The sequence below is a fragment of the Chaetura pelagica genome, unplaced genomic scaffold (assembly GCF_000747805.2).
Source record: "Chaetura pelagica isolate M959 unplaced genomic scaffold, ChaPel_1.0 scaffold221, whole genome shotgun sequence".
Lineage (NCBI taxonomy): Eukaryota > Metazoa > Chordata > Aves > Apodiformes > Apodidae > Chaetura > Chaetura pelagica.
The window spans coordinates 10,513,483-10,530,941 of NW_009952533.1; the positions used below are offsets into that span (position 1 = coordinate 10,513,483).

Sequence of the window (17,459 nt, forward strand, 5' to 3'; positions counted from 1 at the left end):
GCTGAACCACAACATTTAACTCTAACCTCCCAACAGCACTGCAATGGCACCAAGGGCATGAGTAGAGCAGTGATAGGTAGACAGAACTTGTGGAAATTACCGGGGTTTGGGAGACTTTGGGTGTGAACTTGTGCCTCGCACAGCTTTCCCTGAAATGGTGGTTTGGGTTCATTGCTGGATTCCTGAAATCTGTGTAGATGTTAATGAGCCATCTTATTAGTAGAGAGAGGTATTAAGTAGAGAGGAATAAATCCCATGTTAGCAAAACTTCTCTTCAATTTGCATGGCCTTTTGAATCCAATTATTACTTCCTCTTCACTTAACCAGAAGCAGCAGTTTGAAGTACATCTGAAAATGTCTGCTGTCGATAAGAGCAGATTGTCATTGCAATGGTAAGATAGCAATAAAAGGATTTTGGAGAGAGCTGCAGTCCTTTGGCTGCATAACACAGTGACACAAATGCTAGATACAGCATGTGGCACTGTAGTGAGGATCTTGCTGTAAGGGCACCGTCTGTCATTCCTGGGCTAGCTGCCATGACAACTGCACTGCTGGTGAATGCCCTGTGTGGGTGTTCTTGCTGAGAGTCATTGATATTCTGAGTGTTTCTCAGAATACTGCAGGCAGGAGAGACCCCTTCCTGTAGTTCTGTCAATGTTTACTATTTTCTCAGTGGGTAAAATATGCAAATGGTGCTGACAGGTATCTGGGAAGGAAAAAAAAGCTACTTTCCCTGAAGGCAGCTTTTTGTTTTACCTCTTTAATTACATGATTTTACCAAATGGTTTTAACTTTCTTAGCTTTTATTCCTAGATCTCATTTGGGTTTGCAATGTTAAAGAGAATAGGGGAACAATTATGCAGTAAAATTCTAATCCATTTGTATTTTTAAAGTAGCTTGTTACCTGAAAACAATTTTTTTCTTACAAGGGAGTTAGAATGAGTTCAGTGGGATTTCTTGTTGTGCCATTTCAATTTTATTTGTTTTTTTAAGCAGGCACTTGGTCCTTCACAAACTGACTTTTACTGACTTTTGAGGAGTGTGGTTATTTCAACATGTTTGGTTTTGTGTTTGGAAGGGACTCAGTATTTCTCTTTTTTCTTGAATATGGAATGCCTTTGAATAAATTGGAGAATTATTATTTTTTTAACAGGACTTTAAAACATGGATCTTAAATGCCTTAGAGGACTAAAAAAAAAAAATTAAAAAAAATTTGGAGATGCAGTAATTTTAACTTCTCAGGTTTTCCCATAAGCAGTTAATGTAAGAATACAAGAAGCTTTGATATTTGAGTAGTAATTATAGTTGGTCTTGCCAAAGTCATCAGCATACCTGTGTAGTTGTAGGCAAAAATCAGGTGTTAAATGTAAGAAAAGGTGCTTCGAGGATGAGGGGCAGTCATATTTTACATTCTTGACCTTGAGGTTTCCTGCACTACTGGAGAGCTGAAGTACTTGAGAACTGGATTTTTTCTGTCATTCTAAATAGAACATATGATATCTTTGTGAAAACACAAACTTCTTGTTGCTGACTAACTGAAGATTGAGTATTTCAAAGTACTACATTTGTTTATTTTGACTCATGTGTTTTCCTGTCAAGGTGACATGCTTGCAGGACTTTTTTGGAGATGATGATGTCTTCATTGCATGTGGACCTGAGAAATACCGGTATGCTCAGGACGACTTCGTGTTGGATCACAGCGGTAAGACTAAATATACATCCTAAAACTACAGCAATAGTCAACTTCATTGAGAACTCTTCTCTCTTGCCCCACCTCTCCTTCCTCCCCTGTTCAATCCTCAAGAGTTGTGTGATTCAGGAAAACAGACATATTATTAGTAGAATATTATAATAGACTATAAAATAGACATATTACAACAGAATATATTTTCCTATGGATTAAAAAGTTTTTCCAAACCATCATCTGGATTCTCTAAGTCTATTAAAATGCACTAACAAACCTGATCTATTTTCTTAGATAACTGACCCTGTTCCTGAAGTTACATTGAAAACAGCATTGAATTTTAAAAGGTTCAGCCTTGTGTCTAATGAGCCTAAAATCTGTTAAAAATACTCACTTTTGACGTCTGTGGCTAGAAGATGATTTCCATATTGTTGTTCTCATGACATTTTTGAAAAATTACAGGAGTAGTCAAACCCATTTCAGGTCTTGAGTTGTCCTGCTAGGTGATTCACACATTAAGGTCTTGTCTGTTGAGCCAGTTTATATTGTGAGGTTAGAGGGGTTGTTAGGTAGGAAGGCAGGTGAGACAAACTGGGACTTTGTGCCTGTGCTGACTGACACTGAAAGGTCATTAATTAACTTGATTACAAAAGTTGTTTTTCTGTAGAGAGAAAATGTATAATGTCAGTTCAAGAAAAAAGTACTCTCCTCTACCAGGGAGTTTTAAAGTTGGCTTGGAATACCAAATCATATGCATATAGATGTGTGGGTGTGGGGTTTTCCTCCAAATTCATAAAGTCATAAGGTTTAGGTTGAAAAGGTCTAATAAAGGTCATCAAGTCGACCATATCATGGTCACTGTCACCAAGGCTATTGCCAACCTTAATGTCTCCAACCAGACCTTCTTTATTTCTTAATACAAGGTGGAGTTTAATATTTTACAAGGAAGAAGCAGGGTAATAAGTAGGATTACAACCCTGGACTTCCATAGTGCTAACTTTGGACTCTTCAAAGTTCTACTTGCAGGAATCCCATGGGCTAAAACTCTGGAATGAAAGGAAGTCCAGGAAAGGTGGTCAGTTTTTAATTACCATTTCTCCAAGCCCAAGATAGGTACATTCCTTCAAGTAGAAAATCAGGCAGAGGTGTTAAATGACCTGCATGGATATGCAATGACCTTCTGAAAAAAGTCTCATGGAAGAAAGAAATGTACAGTTTGTGGAAGAAGAAACTTGTCACTTGGGAGAACTATAGGGATGTTGTTAGGGTAGGTAGGAAGTCAACAAGAAAGGCCAAAGCCCTCTTAGAACTTAAGCTGGCAAAGGAAGTAAAAGAGAACAAAAAGAGCTTCTTCAATTATATCAGCAGTAAAAGGAAGAACAGGGAAAATATGAGCCCACTACTGAATGAGGTGGGAGCCCTGGTAACAGAGGATGCAGAGAAGGCAGAGTTGCTGAATGCCTTCTTTGCTTCAGTCTTTACTAAGACCAGCCCTCTTGAGCTTCAGACCCTGGATATAGGAGAGGAACCCTGGAGGAGGGAGGACTCTCCTCTAGTCAGTGAAGAGTGGGTCAAAGATCAGTTATGTAAATTGAATGTGCATGAATCAATGGGCCTTGTTGAGATGCACCCAAGAGTGTTGAGAGAGCTGGCTGATGTTATTGCTCTACCACTCTCCGTCATTTCTGAAAGATCATTGCAAACAGGAGAGGTGCCTGAGGACTGGAGGAAGGATTCAACAAGACCAAGTGCAGAGTCCTGCACCTGGAAAGGAACAACAATGCACCAGTACAGGCTAGGAGGTGATCTGCTAGAGAGCAGCTCCATGGAGAAGAACCTTGGAGTCCTGGTAGACAACAGGTTATCCATGGGACAACACTGTGCCCTTGTGGCCAAGAAGGCCAATGGTATCTTGGGGTGCATAAAGAGGAGTGTCTCCAGTAGATTGAGGGAGGTTCTCCTCCCTGTCTACTTGGCCCTGGTGAGACCTCACTTAGAGTATTGTGTGCAGTTCTGGGCACCCCAGTTCAAGAGGGACTGGGATCTACTTGAGAGAGTCCAACAGAGGCTTTGAGGATGATTAAGGGGCTGGAACACCTGCCTTACGAGGAAAGGCTGAGAGACCTAGGGCTTTTCAATCTAGAGAGGAGAAGACTGAGGGGGGAACTAATTAGTGTCTATAAATACATGGGGGCTGGACATCAAGAAAGCAGGAAGAAGCTCTTTTCACTTGTGCCCTGTGATAGGATGAGGGGCAATGGATTCAAACTCAAGCATAGGAAGTTCCACCTCAACATGACAACTTCTTTACTGTGAGGGTTACAGAGCACTGGAACAGGCTCCCTAGAGAGGTTGTGGAATCTCCTCTGGAGACTTTCGAGACCTGTCTGGATGCCTTTCTAAGTGATCTGCCCTAGTTGGTGAGTTTTGTGTTTTGCTTTGTTTGGTGTTTTGTTTTGGGTTTATTTTTGGTCCTGCTCTGGCAGGGGGGTTGGACTTGATGATCTTCGGAGGTGCCTTCCAACCCCTAATATTCTGTGATTCTGTGAAGTCCAGCCATCCTATAATGAGCCAAGGACATCTTCAATGAGATCAGTTTGCTCAGTGCCCACTCCAACCGGACCCTGAATATTTCCTGTGATGAGGCATCTGCCACCTCTCTGGGCTACATGTTCCAGTGTTTCATTACCCTTATCATAAAAAATTTCTTCCTTAAATCTGGTCTGAATCTATCCTTTTTTAGTTTAAAACCATCACCCTTTGTCGCTACAGGCCCTACTAGACATGGAGCTTTTTCTGTCTATATTGATCCAGCTGAAGCGTCTCTCTGATTTTCTTTTTTTGAAAAAAATTAATCCCTGGTAAAAAAATGGGAGGAGGATTGAGCTGGCTCCCATTCTGTTGTTATAGCCAGCATGATGCTTTTCCAGAACTGGCTGAATGTGTTGATTCAGCTAGAGTGGAGGTGACAAGAAGGGTATTTTTTCATCCATAGTTTTAGACTACCTAAAATACAATTTTATTCTTATGCAGGAATGGAGGGGCTTGGTTGTATTAACTAACAATGCAAATCCCAGTCTGGGCAAAATCATAATTTCCCTTGCAAATTTTAAGGCCATCAGTTTTCTTTTAGCATAACACCTTCACAGGCTAATTGTGCTCATTTCCTTTCTGAGAACCCAGTGATGGAAGGGTTTTTTCTGCCTTTTTCTCTTCAGCTTTGGTGGTCCCTGCTTCATCTAACTCCGAAGGTCTTATTGCAGTAAAGCAGATTAGGTGCAGAACTGAACATGACTTAACTGGCAGGGCATGCAGCTCTACTTACTGTTTTTGCTGGTGACATGTCATCATAATGTTGGCATTGACATAGTAGTGATGAATAACAGGGACTAAATTAGGAGCAAAATTTATACGATTCCATTGGAAGTAATTTGCAGTGCATACTAACTGTGAGAATTAAAAAGTTTCCAAAATGTCAATGCGTGTATGCCTATTGATTTCTTTCCCATTTAGATTGTCCTATATTTAATGACCTATAGCTGATGGTAAATGGCACTGTCTATTGTCACAGACTTTTGGAAACTATAGACATTTTTCAACTCTTCAAAAATTGGCCACTACATCAGTTTCTTTAAAAATTTAGTACATAGGGCTTGCTGTGCAGTTGCCCTATATGAAGCTGCCATTACAGCATGCAGGATTTACTGAATTATCTGAAAAACCTTGGCATCAGCTGACTACTTTGCTCTTTCAGCCGTGCGTAGGTACAAACTTGAATTATGCTAATAATCCAGCTTGAAGACATGAATAAATATTACAGACAGCATGTATACAGAGTAGCTCGAATATATTTGTATGGTATGTAGGTTAAGGTTCTGAGATGCTCTTATAAAATTGATGTTTATTTTCTGGATAACAGACAGCAACAGTATGGTTTGGAGGAAGCCTGTACATTGAGGCTGTACGTGGTACATTGAGTCAAAACAATCTGCTTGCTTTGTAGAATGCCGTGTTATGAAGTCCTCTTATTCCCGATCATCTGGCATGAGATATACAGGGTCCAAAAGTCCAGGACCTTCACGTCGAAGCAAGTCACCTGCCTCAGGTACTACTTCTAGGAAAGAGTAGGTAAAATACGTGAAAGTTAGAATGTTTATACTGGGGTGGAAGTAACTCTTGGCTCTGCCTGAAGTACAAGTGCCATACTTTGTTTCCTAAGGGGAAAACATTTTTTTCAGTTTGTCTCATAGATTTAATGCTAATTTATAATAACATTTGCATTTATTTTTGAATCCTGAGGAGAAATGTGGTTTCTGTTTTTTAATTAACAGGCACAAAAAGTTTCAGTTTATGAACACTGGAATAATTTGTGCTAATTGTACACTTGGGATATGTTTTCAGCATGGCACTTGATTTTCTTGAAGACAATTAACTGCAGAATGGTTATGTGGTTCATTTCATGTTCATTGAGCTAGAGCATGCCCGTGTTTTGAATTTGAAAGTTTTCTCCTATATAAGCTAAATAACTTTGGAAATATAGGATTTTGCTGTTTCAAGTAATTTTAGGAGACGTTCTGGAATGTTACTGCTCATTAACCAAGAAATATTTTTTTTTTCTTGTGCTTTCTGTACTTTCAAAGGAGTGTTCATATTGTGATTTTGCCAGCAGTTTGGCTGGACACTGTATGTTGCAACCCTTGAGACTTCAATGCAAATAAATATAATGGAGAAGCATGGGGTTTTTCCCCCTTTTTACCTCTGCATTTGATTTATAAATACAATAAAACTTAATTATTTTTTTCCCCTCGGACCTGGAGAAGTGGCCCTGAAATCAAACAATTTAATATGTAAATATATGGCGATCTGTTTTAAATATTACTATACATGTAAGCTCCTGTGCATGTATTCGAAACTGCAACATGTTCCATATTCCCATTTCCATATCAATATTTGTTTTGCTTAATTACTGCTGGTTAAAGTAATTCTACATCTTTGGGTTAATTCAAAGTGGAACGTTTATCATGTGTTTATAAAGGCTGAATATGTAACTGAAAAGCTTTAAAGAAGCATTGCAGTAACAACAAAGAAAAATGTAGCATTAAAGACCAATTTCACAACTGATCTACATTTCATGCAAACCTGTGAACTCAATGAAATATCTACTAACAGTGAATTTTATGCAAAGTATTTAGAATTCGGTGCTGTCATTTCCTTACTTATGTCTACTTGGACATCCCTTCAGTTAGGTTATTTTGAAAAATTTATCCCAAATGTCTGGTATATCCTTATATTTACTTGCCCTTTTTTCTCATGTCTTACCTTTATTTACCCTCCTTCCTTTCATGCATGTTCAGAGCTGTGCAATAACTGCTTTCCTTAATGTCTTTTTCCTTTGTGTCAAATATATGAGTACAGTAAAGAGGGGTGGCCACTACTCCGGTGCTTATTCTTCAGCAAAATCCCCAGGTGAGCCATTACTATTATGGCTGTATATCGCTAGTGTGTCTCTTCCCTCTCCATTTACCTATATTCTTTTAGCTGTATTTGTGAATATTTTTAAGCTTGAAACACACGTTTTGCATTTGGTGAACCAACAACATAGTGGGTATGGGTTTTTTGTTAAAGTAGGTAATTCAAGTGAAATAATATAAGTGACGCTTTATAGTTGTTGAATTATCTGCTAATGGTGTTGAAGTTAAATCTGTAAAGGTGTAATTGAAGTACAAGTAGAGGAGCATTCTGAGGAGCAATACATTTGTATGTATATTCTAAAGCATATCGTAATAGAAAATTTCAGCCACCACAGTAGTAAGAGCAGCTGGGAAAAAAAAAAAAAAAAGCAAAAACATGTCTTCATTTTTAATTTTATTTGCAGTTTTTTACCTTCCTTTCTTTTCTTGTGTTATTTCAGCCTAAGTTCTAAAACACCAGGAAACCTTTTTAAACCTTCAGGTCAAAATTAAAGTATCTCTAAAACAAGTAACAAAGTAACATACATTTTGATTAGGAAATAAGTTGAGACTTTGGTCCATACTAATGAGTTGAGACTTTGGACCATACTAGGAGTTAACAATTTAAAAGGTATTTATAGGTTTTTCAGTTTTCAACATTACAATATGCTAATGAATTGTAGGCCTAGTATATACTACATAAAAGAGCAACAGAGAAGTATTTTTTAATCTATATATTTAGGCTGCTATACATGTTGAAAGAAGCCTCAAAAGAACTTATACTTAGGAAACAGATAAGAAAGTCAAGTTTGGCATATGCATGAAATATTCAGAAAATTGATAGCAGTGGACAAGTTCATGCCAAAAATTAATATAGATTGCTTGTGTGTTTTTTGAGTAGAAAAAAATCCCAAACAAAAGTATTGCTCTCTGAAATAGCAGTGTCATGGTTTAGCCCCAGCTGGCAACTAAACACCACACAGCCACTCAGCCCACTTCCTGCCTCCCACTGGGAGGGGAAAAGAGAATCAGAAGAGTAAAACTAAGAAAACTCATGGGTTGAGATATGAACTGTTTCATAATTGAAATAAAATATTCTAATGATGATTATGATAATAATAGGAAATAATAGAGAAAAACAAAAATCAAGAAAGACAAGTGATGCAAACGAAAGCAACTGCTCACCGCCAACTGATCAATGCCCAGCCAGTCCCCAGGCAGCAAGCCCTCCACCAACTTTCCCCCTAGTTTTATTGCTGAGCATAATGTCATATGGCATGGAATATCCCTTTGGTTAATTGAGGTCAACTGTACCAGCTGTGTCTCCTCCCAACTTTTTGTACACTTCAAGCCTACTCGCTGGCATGACACTGTGAGGAGCAGAAAAGGCCTTAACTGTGTAAGCATTGCTCAGCAGTAACAAAAATATCCCTGTCAGCACTGTTTTCAGCACAAATGCAAAGCATAGCCCTATACTAGCTACTATGAAGAAAATTAAATCTACTAAATCCAACACAAGCAGCTGGCTGACACTCTATAGATGCAAAACTTTTCCATCTATACAGGGCCAGCTTCAGCTTTTACAATTACATTTGTGAACCAACTCACATGCAGTGGATCTCAAAAATCAGCAAAGCTGTATCTCTAGGCAGCCCATTTAAATAGTATCCTCAGCATAATGCACCATATGTTGTAGAATCATAGGACAAAAGTTGGAAGGGACCTCTGAGCATCATCCAGTCATACCCCTGGCTCAGAACACCACCTTTGTCCACCAATCATAAATAAGATATTAGCAGAATTAGAGTACTGTCAGTGTAGGCTGAGATGTTCTTCCTTGGGCAGTTACAAGAGGGAAGAAGATTATGTTAACCAGCCAGCTTCACAGGCACAGTTCAGTGGTTCTGCCTGCTTAAAAGGATAGTAGTGAGCTAGAGACAGATAAGGATGTCTTTAAGTGTAAGCGTCATGTTCAGGAAATAGTGACCTTTCTGTGACCTGTGTAAAAATAATTTGTGAATAATTTTAATTTTTTTACCTTATGTAGTAATGGTTGACCTTTTGGAGGCAAATTTTTCTACTGAAGTATCTAGATTTTGATCACAAGCTTTGCATCTCAGTGTTTTTTCTAATGACTAGAACATGACAGACCTCTGAATGTGTAAAGAGTATGTGCAAGTGTAACTGTATTTGCCAGAGTTGCTTTTTTCTTTCTGAAAAAATAATTTTTCACCATGAACCAGCTCTGAAACCTTTCTAGCTCTTAAAATTCTACCCAGTGTGTTTCTCTCCCAGGAAAAATGAAGTCCAGCCAGAGAGGAAATAATATCACATCATATAATGTTGCATCATATTTGTGTATGATGAACATTGTACATAATGAAATTCTGTCTACATAATGAAATTCATCAGTTTGTTGTTTTATTTTCAGAACAATGCAAGGTCTGACCTAAGTTATATTCCAGTAAGTGGAGATATAACACATATTGCATCAGTTCTCTCTGGAAAACTGGTCTTAAAATTAATGAACTCTTGAAATCAATAGAGAGAATATTGTGTGTTTTCACAGATGCTTCAACTTCTTGGAAGTTCAGAAATAACCTACTGGTTTTTACCTGGTTGGGGCTTTTTCCCCCAAAATCCGTATTTTTCCCAACTACTGCTTAAGTTCTTTATCATCCAAAGAGGTCATATTTCTCATGGTGTACAACTTCTGTCGTATGTATCATTCTACCTAGAAAGTAAGGTGTTCATCCAAAAAGGAGAGATGAATGATCAAATGTCTCTATGAAAATTTTCTTTCTCCATATTTTATTGTGCTGTCACAATAAAGGAGATAATTTTAAAAGGCTGTGGCTATTATTTGCCCAAGTCTACACTGACAAAGAACAGGCCTTTTTCATTTCCAGAATGACAGTGTAATATTTGTGTGTCTTCTTGATTCCATACCCAACCACAAGAGTTTTGGGAGGTGCAGTTGTGTGACATGCAATTTTCTAATTTATTCCTAAATGCTGAGGAGTCTGCTTTGGTCTTTGTATGTAGACTTGAGTGATAACTTGTCAGAGAGGTATGGTATGTTTAGAAGCAAGTTAGGGTTTTTTACTTCTGTACATACTTTCTTTCATTTGTTTGCTTTTATTGCTTTGGCCAGTTAATGGAACTCCAAGTAGTCAATTATCCACCCCAAAATCTACAAAGTCCTCCAGTTCTTCACCAACAAGCCCAGGCAGCTTTCGTGGACTCAAGGTAAGTGCAAAAAAACATAAAACCTCCTAAATTCCATTGTTCGTTTAATGGCACGTTACAGTGATGCTGAAGAAGGAAAAAGGACAAAAAACAGTTATAATCTATAGAGTAGCCTTGCTAGTGTGGTTTGTCAGTCAAAGTGGAGAAGAGAGCTGAAATAAGATTTTTGTATTTTGTTTTTGGTTGGCAGGATGGAACTTAAAGCTTTGGAAAGGTGATGGTGGTTTGAATATGCCAATTTGTCCCCCAAATTATCCATAGTTTTATGGCCTGCAGAAACCTCCCAAGTAATTTATATTACCTCAGCCTGTATAAATGTAGTATCCTCTTTTTAATACTCTATAGTCTTGTAGCCTTGCCCAGAATTTCATCTGAATCACCCTTCTTCATCCATGGCACACAATTTCACCCCTTAATGCAGTCTCCTACCTGAAGCATGTGAGGGGTTCCTTGAGGAGCAGCTCTGTCCTGCATAAAAATTGCTGGGGTTTACAGTTCTTAGAGAATACTCTGTGCCTTTTGCTTGGTAAAATAAAAGGAACAGTCTGGAGCACAGCTGAGCATCTTAGTGCTGCATTTGTACAACTGTCCTTTCAAGAATAATTTTCATATTAAATCATCAATTGCAGGCTTTTTGTAAGCACAGTGAATGTTTCACACTGATTATTATGACCAAGTAATAGCTTCCATTGGTGAACACAACAGTTGTGAAGAGGATGCATAATTCTCTGGAAAACTGTTTTCTCAATTAAGAGACTGGCTAAAAGAACGTGATTTGAATAGTATTTAGATCTGGGTTTTGACATGCTAATTGTTACCAAGTCTTTGTATGTTTTGCAAGAGCATGGCACTGATTTCTGCTCAGTTTCCGTGGTTATTCTGAGAAAAATAAAATAATTTATTTGTTTAATTCTATTTTATTTTTAGTTATTCAGTTCATTGAGAAAATTTAGTGTTGATTTCTGCCTTTGTTGTTGAGCTTGCTATCCCATAGCTTTTCTTTGTCCAAAGCAACATAGATTGATCTTTGCCCTGTAAAACATTTTTTAAGAGCAGTAATAGTTCCGACATTGAAAATGAGAATGGTGTGTCTTAAAATTTGTCTGGACAGCTTTGCTATAGAACTTACAGGTGAGGACACCAAAATCATTGGACTTGAGGCTCTCAGCTGGTTTACACTATATTTAACAAATACCCTTTTGTCTTTCTTTAATGAAATTACAAGTTTAGAAAGTAGATAATTTGGTTCATTTTTTTCCCGAGCTGTCTGGTCTGCTTTTAGCCGATTAAAGCTCCACTAAGATAGAGATAATGCTGATTGTAATAAGCAATTTTCAGTAAAGCGTACATGTCCTCTTTCCCCTTCACTGTCGATTTCACTGAAATAGACTATTGTACTTTTTCATTTTGAAATTTAATTTATTCTGGATACTGATGGGTCTTCATGTCAAATAATTCAACCCTATATAACCAAAGAAAACAGCAAAACCAAGTTAAATAGTCTCAAACCTGATGTGTTACTAAACCAGTGAATACCTCTTGTTTTATCCCATTGGGATACATCTGTTCAGTAGGAGTACCACAGCTGTGGTCCTGGGAAAGTTATCTAGTGAATCTCAGGATAAATTCCAAAAGGATCAAGTGCACTGTGCAGTGACCCTTGTTCCTTGATTGTCATCCAGTAGCAATGACTGTTTTTGGTGAAGTATCAACATAAAAACAGTAAAAGAGAGGCATGGTTTTATGCAAAATCCATTTCTTATAAGTCATTATTTTTGTAAGATTGATCTTGATGTTACTAGATTAAATATGAGATTTTGGAAAGTGGTGTCTTAACTTCCTAATGCTTACTTTGTTTTATTGTCCACTCTTGAATTCAAGTACCATAAAGTCCTGTTATCTTTTTAAAAGGAAAATAAAACTGTACAAGTAAAGAAGCTTTATAGTTGAGGTCTTTCTTAGAATCACAGTTGTGCTAAATAGCATTGTGTTTGAATTTGTCTCAGTATTACTTTTTTGACTGACCAAATGACCAAAGTGAAAGTGTAGTAAAACCTGATCCAACAAATAACTTAAGTACTTGCTTAACTTAAAGCTATTGAGTAGTCCCTTTTACTCCAATGAGGATATTAATATACTTAAACATGTCCTTAAGTGATTTCAAGGATTAGTGCCTATCTTCATCAAGGTTTTAATTTCTTCAGTTGTGTACACATGTGCTTACGTGTTTACATTCAATTATCCAACCTGGTGACACAGGTCAGTAGCAGTTCTTAGAGGAATTCTTTGCTGACTTTGTTTAATTTGGAGCTCAGCATCTTTCTTGCTCATACAGTGGATAAAAATGAGTTGGCTAATTTGTGCTAGTAGGGAAACTGAGGTATTGCACTTAGTGTCAAGTCTGTTCACCGTTGTCATGAGCTTGCAAAATACTTTGCATAATGTGATGTAAAAGTTTGTGATTCTTCAGTGTTTCCAAAGCAGTGCAACAAAATCCATGGCATTATATACATGCCATACCAAATATGCTCAAATTAATAGTAGCAAAATCAGAGCATTATAACTGGCTATTTTGTTGTTACAGGTAGCTTCTCTGTATAGTCGGGTCACCAGCAGTGTTTAAGTATCACTTTAAAAATGTTTCTGTCATACAGATTGTGTTACTATTAAGCGTTGTAATAAATACTAGCAACATCTTACTAGAAATACTGATTATATAAATAACAATTTATGATTGGAATATCTTTTGGCCCTTTCTTACTGCAGCCTTTCAGGATGAATTACAGTGACAACATAAATTGTCCCCGGATTTCAGAGAATACCTCTGCAAACAGTTAATTCGCCATTTCACTAAAATACTCATAGTCTACTGTTAGATTCATCACCAGTTTGAATGTTGTCATAAAGACAGAGAATGCCTCTGATAATATCAAGGAGTGTTTCTGAAGGTCTGAGAAGGCTACTCAAAGCTCCATCCAGCCTGTCCTCAAACACTTCCAGGGATGGGGCATCCACAACTTCTCTGGACAACTTGTTCGAGTGTCTCACCACCCTCACAGTAAAGAATTTCTTCCTAATGTCTAACCTAAATCTATTCCCTTTCAGCTTAAAATCATTCCCCATTGTCCTGCCACTACATGCTGTTGTAAAGAGTCCCTCCTCAGCTTTTCTGTAGGCCCCTTCAAGTACTGGAAAGCTGCCATATCGTCTCCCCAGAGCCTGCTCTTCTCCAGGCTGAACAACCCCTACTCTCTCAGCCTGTCTTCATAGCAGAGGTGCTTCTGCCCTCAGATCGTCTTTTTGGCCCTCTGGAATGGTTTCAACAGATCGGTGTCTTTCTCGCACTGGGGGCTCCTGAACGGGACAAAATACTCCAGGTGGAGCTTCAGGAGAGCTGAGTGGAGGGGAGAATCGCCTCCCTTGACCTGCTGGCCATACTTATTTTGATGCAGCCACATTTGGCTTTCTGGGCTGCAAGCACACATTGCTGGCTCATGTTGAGCTTCTCATTGACCAATGCCCTCAACTCCTTTTCCTCAGGGCTGGTATCAATCTGTTCTCTGCCTAGCCAGTATTAGGGTTTGGGATTGCTCCAGCCTAGGTGCAGGACCTTGCACTTGGCCTTGTTGAACTTCGTGCAGTTTGCACAGGACCACGAAGCCTGTCAGAGTTTCTATGGATGGCATCCCTTCTCTCTAGTGTGTTGATCACACCACGTAGACAAAACTGTTCGGCAGGTTTTTTTCAGGTACTGAGCTGAAAAAAAGCATCTTTACAGCATCTTTAATTAATCTGTAAAATGATATGCAACTAGTTTTGAGAACTCTCGGTATCTCTGACAACTGTCTTGTGTCATGCATTTGACTCAGGTTGTACTGTTGAAATACAGTTAACCTCAGGGAGACAATTGCAGGGAAGTGAAATCAATAGTTGATATGTTGCATAATTTTAAAATGCAACAGAAGTGATTGTCAGCATAATATATTCTTGGCCAGCTGCATTCACATTCTAAGATCATTGTTTTACTCGAAGGGCTGGATAGCCATTGCTGCTCTAAATAATTCTGTAAGTGTTTAAAAACAAAGAATCATATTCTGTCACAGGTCTGAGTTTTCTAGGACTTGCGTGTGTGTGTGTGAGGGTGGATTTAAGACAGGTGCACTCTGAATTTATTGTGTGTAAGAGGAACAGTATTGGAAGATAGTAATGGGGCTGTGTCGACTATAATACAGGAGGAGGAATTGTTGAAAAACCTCATCTGCAGTTTGATTGTGGATGCCATCCATATTCACTAAGGTAGTATTAAAGCAACATGTATCTTTTTTTTTCCTTCTTCTTGCTGTTCAGGAACAGCTAGTGAACCAATCAAGTCTACTTGCACATCCAAAATCTTTACTTCACCTTCGAAATACCTGCAGCTGTTGTGATACCAACAGTACCAGATATACTAAATATTGCATGTCACTGAGTAGCTAAATTATTAAAAAATCCCTATAATAATAAAAATAACTTTTTTTCTATGTCATATATTGGCAATTTCTACCTCCTCCCCACCTTTTCTGGCTAAAAGAACACCTCACAGACATCTCAGGAATTTATTTCTACTGCACTCTGACACATTAGGGTAAGACTAGACTGATTTTGCTGCTAAGAAACTGACACACAGACCTACAACACACAAATTACACGCAGTGTCTGTCGTAGAGTGAGTTCAGCCTCATGCCTAGGCCGTGAGGCAAGTTAGTGGCAGAGCTACAGTTAATCCTGCCATTTCAGATTCTGATCTAGCACCTCAGCCACAACAGCAGCATTAGATATTTTTTTCCTGTATTGTATTCCTTTTAGCTTTTTTTTTTTTTTTCCTACTGCTCTTTTATTCCTTCTTCTGAATACTGTGGGAAGAAAAAATGTGCCCAGTCATGTTCTGACCTGATTACAAGGATGTAGGAAGTTGGAAATGAGAGCTAAATATTCCCATGTTCTGTCACACTCACTGAAAACCCAAAATAGATTACTAATATTTTTAGCTGATGACTAATACTTTGCAGTGATCTGTTATCTCTACTTCATGCTTGAAGAAAAGGCGACAGACTGGTTAAGACACTGACTCATGATTTTGCACAAATGTCGTTTAACCCAACGTCCTTGTTCCTAATCCATGTTAAACGAAGAGATAACTCAGAAAGACCGTAGCATTAACATAGCCTGGTTTAAAGTTACAGCAAGGAGCAGGGTGGTAGCTGACTGGTTGCTATTTTATGTTCCTTCCATGCCTGATGCTAGTAAACATCATTGTTTTAGAGGCTCTGCAAAATTAAGTTTTACAGCTTCTAGTTACTGTACCCTTAGCTGATTTGGCAGCTCAGCTGCTACTAGAAACTTAAGCATTCATTAGCATTTCATGAGCCTGTAGACAATATCCCTATCTGTCAGTCTAGTTCTTTCATTGACAATAGTGTTAATGATTTAAAATATTCAGCAGTGTAACCAGACAATGTCAGCTAAAACAGAAAATGCTGCCTTTGCATTCCTGGTGTCATGCAAAGCCATTTCAACAGACACTGAGCTTAAGGCAGAGAAGCATTTTAATCCATTATGTGGTGAGTTGTGAGAACTACTATAATAGCCCATGAAGAAAACAAGGTATGAAACTTCACAGAACAGCAAGAAATATTATGTAGAGGAGGGGGAATGATCCAAAGTATCTTTTAATTTCATAGGGCATCCCAATATTTAACTGTAATTGGAGGGCTTATAAAACAGTGGCACACAGAACACATCCAGTAAATGTAACTGTTTGGCATTCATTCCTATGCTTCCACCCTTTTTTAAAATCAACATTGATTTTGGGTTATGTCCCTGGACAGCATGGCAGGGTGACTTAAGAATTGTGATGACTGAGTACCAATTAAATTGTTAGTACAGCAAAAGTAGTTTTCTTCAGCCTTCATCTTTCAAAATCATGTCAGTATTTTTATTTTTTATACAGTGTCACATGTACTGAAACTGAATCTATGTCTGGATGCATAGCAGACATCTAACTCAAAATGCTTGGAGATGTCATGAATCTTCACACCCACAATAGCCTAAAATATAGACTACTAGGTTACCAAGCAGATCCAATTAGTGTAGATGTACCCTGCCACCTATGCCAAAATTGTGTTCTTTAAATGAAAACTAGTAGGGCCATGCAATCATTTCTACATTACCTTCCTAGTGTGCTCCAGTGCTAATCTAAAAATAGCATATTTTGCCAGAGTTCAGGTAGGGAGACCTCAGCTATGAACAGATGTGTTAGAATACAGCACGAGAGCATGTGCTTGCTGCAGCGGCCACTGAAATGTTGTCTGGAGATGGCCCTCTCTGGCTTACATGGAAATGTACAAAGTGTATTGTAATGATCTTGTGCAGAATGAGGAGGGAATGCTGCTTCCACACACACTGGTTGCATAGTCTTGAGATGGAACTTGGTGCAGCTGGAGGGAATTCGTTTATCTACTTACCTAAATAGGAGTATCAGGGCTGAATCTTAAATTGGTGCAAGTTACAATGTTTCGTAATGATGATGGACTGTGTGAAAGCAAGAATAAAACAAATATGGGAGTAGAAATGTAAGCTGACCCTCTGTAAGAGTTGTTAGGGTGTGTTTTTTTCAACCTTGCTGTTTATTGTCTGGCTACTTTACTGTCACAAATACTGTTTTTGTGTACATCCATAGATTTCTCCACATGGTGGATCTTCTTCCAATGTGAATGGTGTACCTGAATCACTCCGTTGCCAGAGTCCCGAAGGTAGGACACTAATAATTGCTTGCAAACGTTTTCTGATAAGTGACAGCTGGTTTAGTACTTTTAGATGGTTTCTGATGGCTCCAAACATATTTTGTTTTGTTCTGGGATGCTTGATACCTGGTTGACAGCCTTACCTTGGAAAAATTGTTATCACATTTTCTGCATGAAGTGGTAGCATATTAATGGACCCTGCACTTCAATAGTGACTACTAGGAATATGAGTGATTTTGAACATGCCCTGCAGTGTATCACCAGAAGTATTTTTGGGGCTGGATTGAAAGTGGA

At 38.3% G+C, this 17,459-nt stretch overlaps 1 protein-coding gene across 1 annotated transcript in view; it reads left to right on the forward strand.

The window, feature by feature from the left end:
• DCLK2 (doublecortin-like kinase 2) overlaps positions 1-17,459 on the forward strand; it is a 66,074-nt gene that overhangs the window by 24,379 nt on the left and 24,236 nt on the right. The window contains exons 3-7 of the mRNA XM_010009005.1: positions 1,600-1,702; positions 5,688-5,789; positions 7,100-7,150; positions 10,289-10,383; positions 17,102-17,174. Coding sequence (XP_010007307.1) covers positions 1,600-1,702; positions 5,688-5,789; positions 7,100-7,150; positions 10,289-10,383; positions 17,102-17,174 — 424 coding nt within the window. The remainder of the gene's footprint in view (positions 1-1,599; positions 1,703-5,687; positions 5,790-7,099; positions 7,151-10,288; positions 10,384-17,101; positions 17,175-17,459) is intronic.